At 41.8% G+C, this 9,659-nt stretch overlaps 1 protein-coding gene across 3 annotated transcripts in view; it reads left to right on the plus strand.

Annotated features, from left to right (window-relative positions):
- Nucleotides 1-9,126, plus strand: part of MPPED2 (metallophosphoesterase domain containing 2) — a 121,375-nt gene extending 112,249 nt beyond the window's left edge. For 2 of the 3 annotated variants that reach the window (XM_031061875.1, XM_031061876.1), the window contains exons 5-7: nucleotides 3,400-3,515; nucleotides 6,189-6,302; nucleotides 8,883-9,126. In XM_031061875.1, the coding sequence (XP_030917735.1) occupies nucleotides 3,400-3,515; nucleotides 6,189-6,302; nucleotides 8,883-9,025 (373 nt within the window). In that variant the 3' untranslated portion in view covers nucleotides 9,026-9,126. The remainder of the gene's footprint in view (nucleotides 1-3,399; nucleotides 3,516-6,188; nucleotides 6,303-8,882) is intronic. The other variant, XM_005426933.2, reaches the window with a different exon arrangement.
- Nucleotides 9,127-9,659: the final 533 nt, after the last annotated feature.

Below are 9,659 nucleotides of genomic sequence, written 5' to 3' on the forward strand. Positions count from 1 at the left end.
CTGGCATGTGGGGGAAGCTGTGAGCTGTGGTTCTGAGCAGCACAGCCTCAGTTAGGTTCCTCTGCACATGGGCTGTGTTCTGGTCCATCAAACCTAAAATGACAAAATCATTTGTAATCTCTCATTACCAGTCCCTGTGGGTTTTCCATCCACGCCTCCCTTGTGGCATTATTCAGCATCATATTATCCATAAAAAAAAAACCTTGATTTTTTTTTTTTTTATTAAATTCAATAATTTCCTGCTGTTGCCAGCTATACTTAAAAAATGAAGTTTTAGGAATTAGCTGAACTATTTAACTCAGAGATCCATAGGAAAAAAGAATTAGGTCAGATCTGAAATATTGCTGCTAATGACTAAGTAGTCTTTATTACTTACTTGTGCTTGATTGCCACAAGTGGGTATATGTGCTTTTACCCCTCTGATTCTCTCTCCCACCCCATGGGAGGTAAGGAAAAGGGCTGTGGGGTTAAACCCTGACAGTGCAGCCAAAATTCATCATCTACATTTCTTCCTAGTCAGGAAGTGGTTTCTCACAGTAAACAATTAGCTTCAAAATACATTGCAGAAGGCACCTAACTCTGTGCACAGTTCTTTTTTTCCAAGTTATTTAGACATTGAGAGTGACTCTATTTGACTCTTGTGCATGCAAAAAAAGGCACCAGCAGCAGTAAAATCTCCCTCTGTGATCCACAGAGCAGGCTTTGTGTTTCCTGCAGGTATTTGGAGTTTGCTGGGGTGACCAGCCACTCCCAGGGCTCACAGCACACCGACCCCATCCCATGCTCGCTGCAGCGCAGCCAACATCAGGTCACCTTCCCTGGTGTCCCTGAGCTTGTGCCACGCAGCTCTTTGGCTTCTTGGTGCTGTTCTGAGCACATCCTTGGCTTTCTGTCCTGAAACCCCCTGCAAAACTGGGACCCTCAGTTTGCCTGGCCAGCCTGCAGTGCTGTCAGGAATTATGCCCTGTTTCATGTTTTAAAAGCCTGAAGCCTAAATCTGTAATCCAGGTGTTCTTCAGTCGTGCCTGCTCTTCTCTTTGATTTACCCCTTTTGTATAAAAATCTTTAGTATATTAAATAAGTACTTGACCATCTTTTTTTTGTGTGCATAATGAGGAAGGTTTCTCGAAAGTTTTCTTCCCATGTGGTGCCTGTTAGTCACAGCTAATTACAGAGGTTGGTGAATGAGGAATATATCTGAGCTCACGTTCCCCTCCTCCTCCTTCCACAGTGCTTCAGAAGAAAATAACATAAAAATCCTGCAGACAAATCCAGGTTCTTTTTCTGTGGTCCTGGTCTCCAAAGAGTTCCAGAGAAATCACAGACGTGGTTTCACATTTCAGCTTTAACTATGTTGTAATAACTACAGTCTTATCTGCAGGAGAAATGCAAGTGGGGAAAGAATCATTAATTGACAGTGAAAAGTTTGACCCCAGCTCTGTGTGTTTGTTTGTTTTAAGCAGCTGAATGTTCGGCCAAACGATATTTTAACTTCTGATATTTTAATCTCCATAGGTTAAAATCAAGGAATGTTAGAGGAAGGGATATTTTAACTTCTGCCTGCAGCCCTGAAGGTTACAATAATCTCCATGGGTTAAAACGCAGGAATGTTATAGGAAGGGGAACTGAGATAGGTGTTTCAGGAAAGCAGAAATTCTTGTGCTTTAGCTAAAGCCAAGACACAGCCTTCATTTTCAATCCAGCTGCACACAAACCTTGGTGGGAGCTTGCTTTAAACACAGGAGGGGTTTTTGGGTGTTTTGGTGGGTGCAGAGCAAGGCAGCTGTGAGAGGTGAAGCCTCTCCTGTGGCTGAGCACACGAGGAGCCCGCAGCTCACACGAAATGTTTGGCTAACATCTCATTTTCCTATCTTTTGTCAGTGTTCATTCAGGAAGTCTGCTGGCCTGAATGAGTTCCTGTGTGTGTGTAGTATGAGCATAATGCAGCAGGACTACATGGGATATATCTATTATTTGTCACAAAGGCACCAGTGACCTTCCTGCCCCTATATTAGCAGTGCCTGCTGGTTTTCCATCCTGCCAGTTGTCAGGAATGCAGATCATCCACAGAGCTGGATACAGTCCTCATTGCTCAAACTGATGTCTCAGCAAAACAAAATGCTTCCATTATAAAAAAAAAATAAAAATTAGAGATGTCGTCTCAGCAGGACATTCCCACTCAAATGCACATTTGAGGCTGGAAAAATGAATAATTTAGAGGGCAGGGGAGGCAGAGTACATAATGAAATTACACAGGACTCGAATGATCTCTGTTTTAACAGGTATGGCTGTTTTCAAGGTTGGTTTGTGGTTGTTCTTTGCCCCCAGTTTTTGTTTTCTGTTTTCAGAACTGCAGCACACAGAAGACTTCAGGAGTGGCCTGAACTTTCAGAAATATGGGCTAGGACAGGAGAATCCTACCTAGAACTTTCTGAAATATGGGCTAGGACAGGAGAATCCTACCTAGAAATCAAAGTCTAAACCTGTTGCCTGAACTCTAGGAAACACACACACAGATGGAAACTCCTGAAATTAGTACAATACTAACAAAGGTTATTGGTAACAAATCTAAATAGTCCTGTATTTCATCAGAGCAATTGTGTATTTGTTTGATAGGGAAAGGCTTTATTATGATAGATCTGTGTCAAAATTATGTGTTGAAAAAGTTGTATGTTAAAAAATTATGTTAAAAAGCTACTAGAAAATGTGCTTTTCATTGCTACATGCTTGGGTTGGTGGATAAAGTGTCTCAGAACAACTCTGTGCTCTGCTGGAGAACACAGAGGGTGTCAGTTTTCCTTGAGAAATACTAAATGAATTTTAAATTATAAGATGCCTTTTAAAAGCCACCGTAAGGCTAAACATTGTGTGAATGTTTATTTCTTTCATTATTTCTATTACGCTTTTCCTGTATGTCTAGGAGGCTCAGGGGTTCAAACCTCAGTTTTGTGACAGTGCTCTGGTAACAAAAGTGCTGAAAGGAGCAAGGTTGAGCTTAGTGAGGTGGCACAGTGGCACAGATGTTTGGGTTATTCTGGTGGTTAGCATAGGGAAGGAGTTGTTATGTTTGAACATTCCCAAACTCTGATAAAAAGCTTGAGATTTAGACTTTGTTATTTTAGTGTTTTTCCCTTTCTCTCTAGTGAGTAAATGCCCCACAGGGCTGAATGCACTCAAGGTACAAAAACAACATCAGACATTAATCTAAATTCAAATGTACATTTTATCATATGCATGTCTTTAAATCAGTGTGTGTTAGAGGCATCCCCTTCAAAAAAGGCTGTCTGCAGGTAATCTCTGTAGCACAGAAATTGTTTTAATTCAGAAGAAAAAAATTAGAGAAGGGAAGAGATTTTTTTTTATTTTACACTGATGCAGTTTGTCTTATTTTCCCCAAAGGACACCATGGTTTAATGGATGGGGCTTTAATCTACCCAGAGGTCAGTCTTTGCTAGACAAGTGGAACCTTATTCCTGAGGGAATTGATATACTAATGACACATGGACCTCCCCTTGGTAAGTGAAACAAAAGTTCTGTGTGATTTTTTTTTTTTTTTGCATGAGAATTTTACTTTCAAAGTGAGCAAAGTTGATAGTGCTGTAAGATATACTGTAATTGCACCCAGTGTAAAAACTGTGCATTGAAAAAGTTTCTGAAAGAAGTGGAAAATTATGATTAGGCTTAGCTGATCTGTTGAGTTTCCATAAAAATAACTTGAATTTTTTTATTAAATTCAAGCTAGGGAAGATCAAATATCTGACACCATAACCATTATAGTATGACATTTTATTTAAGAGTAGTATTCATCTGACAACCAGTTTTCAATCCCTTATGACTTTTTAGAGATTGATTAAAACTTTTGAAACCTTTTCTCACTACCGTGTCGTGTCATTTTAAGGTTTGAGAGTAGCAGTCAAGAGTTTGGAACTATGTAGTCACATATTCTCCTTGATAATGCCCTTGTAAACTTAGAATATGTAAGAATAGTTTTAAAGGTATTAATTGGCTCATAAAAATTTGTGAAGGAATAAAATTACGTTCTTAGATAATTGTTCCTAACTTGATCTAATGACAGGTGAGCACCAGCCTCTGAATGCATAATTTGTTTCTTCATTAGGCAACTAAAGCTTCTCATTTAATTGAGTTTTGCTTGTCGGCATGAGTCATTGGCTGGGCTCAGGTTTAAGATTTAAGCTAAGCCCTGCTAGCCCCAGAAGGACCCCAGGACACTGACCCAGCAGAGGCAGCAGGGCTCAGCTTTGGCATATCCAAATCCTTGGAGCCCTCACTAAACCCTTTTGGGAAGTCCTGCTCTCCTGTCTCCACCCCACGAGGCAGAATAATGAATTTTTGGCTGCCTTTCCTCCAGACACACGTGGCAGGCAGCCTGGGACTGCGGCTTCGCTGTCTCTGCTGGGTTTACAGCACCTGAGCCTCTTACAAATGTCACTTATCACCATGAGCAAATGTGGCAGTGGCTTCGTTGCCCTTACTGTGAGAAGAGTGATTTTTGTCGAGGTTTTAGGATTTTTGTCGAGGTTTTAGGGTTTTTGTCAGGGTTTTAGGGTTTTTGTCAGGGTTTTAGGAAGTTCTTGCAACCCAAGGGGGTCGCACAGTCACAGGAAGGGGCCAAATCACGGTCACTTACTACATTTGTGGGGGTGAATATGTAAAATCTTCTCAGACTGGCATGGGGCATTTTAATAAAATAAACCAGCATTTTAAGTGCTTCCAAGGCTGGCTCAGTGTTCTTTTAGAGCTTCTTGGTGACTGTGGAGCCAGGAATTAATGCATGCTTAAAAAAACACTTAGCTGTGTTTTTTTACCACAATTAAGTTGAGAGTCAGCAATCCAAGCTAAGGGGAAAAAAGAAAAGTCCAGAAAAAGTTTTTGACCAATGTAATTACTGCTCCTTTTATATTCTGGTTAGTTTTTTACTGCTACTTAGAGAATGTTGGAAGAAGATCAGCAAATTCCCTTTAACCTTGCTGGAGCTGCCAGTGGCTGCACACCAGGGCCTTGAACAGCACTCTCTTAATCACTTCATTTTCCCAAAGAAGCAAAAAAACCCAAACCCCAGGTGTGCTTATAATGTTTCATGGGTGCTGGTTTATATGGGTTGCTCATCCCCCTGCTCTGAACTGGGTTCACAGAGAAATACTGTGATGCTGCAGACACCAGTGAGTGCTGTCATTGAACAAACCTGCTTAAATTTTGTGCTTGAAGGAGATAATGAAGCTCAGTTTCAAAAGGTTGGCACTGTGTCTTAACTCCAGACACAGATTAGGTGTCAGTACTGTCCCTAAAATGAGGGACTCTTGGTCTCAGCCTGCATGATAACATTGATAAAATACTGGTTTTTAAATAAGTGTTTACTTTTTAATGTTAAGTGAATATTAAGGGAGGTAGAGCTGTAACTGGACTCTTTGGTCACTCTAAAATTTAGCCAAGCTCATGTTTTTACTGAAGTCAGTAGAATGGTGCTACAGCTGGACGTGGCTCCTGATTTCTCTTTCATTGCTCCCCATTCCCTTGTCCTGCTGATGTTTTCCATGCCAGCCCAGGCAGCAGGCTCCTGCAGGGACTGATGGCAGCTTTTTACATTTTTCTGTACTGTCCAGAAGACCAAGTGGCAGTGTGGTCAATTAGCACTGGCTTGTTGGGAGCTGCTTTGCAATTTTTGCACAGTGATGAGGGCTCGGAAGTGGTCTGATGCCTGCTGACCACATCCTCCAGAAGCTGTGGGAATCTGTATTTTAAATCTTTGGGATTGTGTATTTTAAATCTTTGGGATTGAGAGGTGGCTCAGCTCATCTTCCTGAGCTGCTTCATTTCTGGAGTAACCACAGAGCTGACTGCTGTAAGAGCCAGGGGAAAGGGCAGAAAAATCTGCAGCAGTGCCAGGAAAAATCTGCAGCAGTGCCTGGGGTTTCAAGGTGGAAGAAACCTATAGTTCAAAACAACAAATCACATCCAGGAAAAATATTAATGCAGATGGAGGGAGGAAATCTTAAGCAAGACAAAGTGACAGTGAAAAACATTTCTTAAAAGCCATTGTGTGCTTTAATGGGGAGGTTATGACTGGAGATAATGGAATCAACCCTGTGTGAATGATGACTTCCTGAAAGACTAGGTGAAACCTCACCTGAATAGGGGAAATTGATGCACTGATTGCTTTTTGCCTCCAGGTTTTCGGGACTGGGTTCCCAAGGAGCTGCAGAGAGTGGGCTGTGTGGAGCTGCTGAACACAGTGCAGAGGAGGGTCAGGCCCAAGCTGCATGTCTTTGGTGGGATTCATGAAGGTAAGCAGCAGAGCTGTTCCCTGCTTCATCTGGCATTTCCAGAGGCACATTTTGATGGTGTATTGCAGTGGGTAATGGCAGATTGCATTAAAGTAGGGAGGGAGTTCAGGGAAGTGATTGCCTGAGTGGCACTTTGTAAATTTATTCCAGAATTAAAGCAGACTCTTTCAGGAATGTGTGCTACATTTAGCCACCTACATCTTTCACTGTGCTGCAAAGGTTGTTCCATGCAGGTTATTTGAAAGCAATTCAAGTTTTGACAAACTCAGTTAGAGAAACAGATGAGATTCCCCACACTCGCGAGCCAAAATGAAAACGATCCCCATTACTCCGAGCACAGGAGCTAAGAAAGATGCTGGAGGAGAAAAGGAAATGTGCAGACAAATTGCTGCCTCTGCTCACCTCCCTCAGGGTATGAGGGGAAGCAGAAAGGAGGGCATGTGGAGTCAGGCATCAGTCTCATGTTTGAGGGGAGATATTCCCCCTCTGTGATTGCCAGCACAGGCAGTGTGAGCATTGTGTCAGCCTCCGAAACAACCAGCTCAGTTTGTGGCACTGAGAGATTAAATACATTCTGGAGATACTTAAATATTTAATACAATTTTGTGGCTTTCATGTGGCTGAGAGACAAACACTAGGAGTTCTGCCTGAGAGAGAGTGGAAGACTTCATGACCCCAGAACTCAAAATTACACATTAAATGTTTTATATTCTCCCCCCTGGAGGTTTCTCCATTGTCTCTAACTAGGTTCTCCATAGGCCTAAAGATTTCAGGACTTCATAAAAGCAAAATAAAAAGAGGACAGCTCTCTCTGCCAGTGGTGTTGGTTTTTCTGAAGCCCTTGTGACTTCATACCATGATTTCCATGCCTGGCATCTGTAAATAAAGAGTTTGTACTGGGAATACTGACATGACCCTCTGCACAGAGGCATAAATAACAGTCCCTCAATGCACCCATTAAAAAGATTGGGTATTTTGTACAAATATTAGTCCTCACATATTAAAAATAGATGAACATGGCAAGCCTCCCAGCTGAAATGTGTAAATTGTAAATTTGGGTGGTGAAACTTGTGGTTGTAATAGTGCTAAGGGTGGGAGAGGAGGGTGTCTGAATGTACAGGACCATCATTATGAGAAAGCAGCATGTTTAAATCTCCTGGGAAAGGTGGCAGGACATATTAAAAGTGAGCATTCAAATAAATTCTTGTAAAAATACCAGCAAAAAATTAAAATCATTTCTATTCCTTACACAGAAGAACATAAGAATGGCTTGTTTGAGTACAGGAAGAAATAGCAAAGTGTTAAGAGCATTATCTCAGGGTGCAATTAACTTTTATCCAGCCTCAGCTGAGATGAATATGCACCACATTCCCTTGAACCAACAGAGGCCATCCACACATTTTGGTGATGCAGGTTTTTTCCCGTTTGATAAGCAAAACAGCCACAAACAAGGTTTTTCCCACCATGAGATGATCTAAATCAAAATTGCCAGTCTAAATAAATAAAGTGATACAGGTGGACAGGGAAGCAATTCTGAAGTGATTATTCTTTCTGATAGGCACTGTGGGTAGCTGTATTTATCTGAGCTTTCAGACAGCAGTGATCTGTACTCTATCATAATGGTTTAAAAGAAAAAACCTTTTTCCTCTGTGGGTTTGCAATGGGAAGCTTTCTTCCTCCATGATACTCTGGGGGTTTTTTTCAATTATTTTTTTTTAAGTGCATTTGGGCCAAATACATCCTGGGTGTTTTCAAGCTTCTTTGTTAGCTTTTTGTGGATGTCAGCTGAAAACACGCACACTTTTATAAAATTCTTTTGAAATACATATATAAATTAAATAATGGAGCCATAGAATGGTTTGGATTGGAAGGGACTTTAAGGATCATCTCATTCCAAGCCCTCTGCCATGTACAGGGATGCTTGCCACTATCCCAGGATGCTCTGAGCCCTGTCCAGCCTGGCTTTGAACACTTTGGGGTTGGGGCAGACACAGCTTCTCTGGGCAGCCTGAGGATGTGAATGTGTGTGTTTTTAACCTGCTGAGGAGCTCCTGAGGCCTCAGAAGCTGATGCCTCAGGTTTCAGCTTTTCTATTTTTCACATTCTGTGCTGCTTTAGTGTGTGGGTCTGAGCTTCACATGAGGGGAGGGTGAGCCCTGTGCATAGAGATTCCAGGGATCTCCTCCATGGATCTCCTCCATGGATCCACCTTGGGCAGCACCAGAGCCCAGCCAGGGCTGCACCCAAGAGGAACCAAAATGGCCCCAAAATGCACGAGCGCTCCCGGGGTCTCTCCCTGGGATCAGTTCTGCTCCATTTGCATCTTGCACTTCATTGTCCCATTCCAGCTTTAGCCCCTGCAGTCCCACCCTGCTTGTTTTTCTCTCTGCAGCCCACGGGGTTTGTGCTCTGGGGCTGAGATTTGGGTCATTTGTCCTTGGTGCCCAGCTGGAGCAGGAATTGTTTTGTCTCCCTGCTCTGTGCACAGAGCTCACCATCCCTGAATGTGGAGCTCAGACCCACACACTAAAGCAGCACAGAATGTGAAAAATAGAAAAGATAAACCCTGAGGCATCCCAGTGAGTTTTCCCCTTGTCCCCACAGGTTATGGGATCATGACAGATGGCTACACCACCTACATCAACGCCTCCACGTGCACAGTCAGCTTCCAGCCCACCAACCCTCCCATCATCTTTGACCTTCCCACCCCTCAAGGATCCTGAAGCACTACTGGGGAAGGTCTATAAACTGCCATTTTCTAATTAAAAACTTACATTCATGTTTATTTCAAAATAGGGGCTAGGGGGGATTTTGGGGGAGCCGTGGGGGGTTTTTGTTTTGGGGTGGGGTTTGGGGTTTTTTGGTTTTTGGGGTTTTTTTTTAATTTTATTTGTAAATTGCTGGTGCAAAAGAAACAAGAAGAGAAGTTAGAGGTTGTGCTTTTTGGAAATGCAGCATTCATTTTAAATTAATAAAGCATTGTGAATTTGTAAAATGAATTTTGTTTTTCAATAAATTTGCCATTGTAAATTGTTATAGTGTTCTCAAAAGGACAGCCAAGCTTTCTTTTAATAAGTGAGAGACCTTATTTTAATATTATATTATAAGCTAAAAAATAGGCAGCATTTAAATACACCCAAATTTGCACAACTTTTGTTGTTGTCGGGGTTTTTTTAAGTGTCTTCTTTTTCCCTAGGTTTAAATGTTAGCTTTTTATCTGAATTTATATCAATTTTTTAAGTAGCACAAACAATGTTTTGGGGTCCATTTACCTCTTGACATGTGTGCATGTACTTTAACTTGTTTCTATTCATGGTAGAATGCAGCAAGGGGAGAATAGACTTCTCAGTTGTTTGT

This window comes from Geospiza fortis, unplaced genomic scaffold, assembly GCF_000277835.1.
Source record: "Geospiza fortis unplaced genomic scaffold, GeoFor_1.0 scaffold113, whole genome shotgun sequence".
NCBI classification, from domain to species: Eukaryota; Metazoa; Chordata; class Aves; order Passeriformes; family Thraupidae; genus Geospiza; species Geospiza fortis.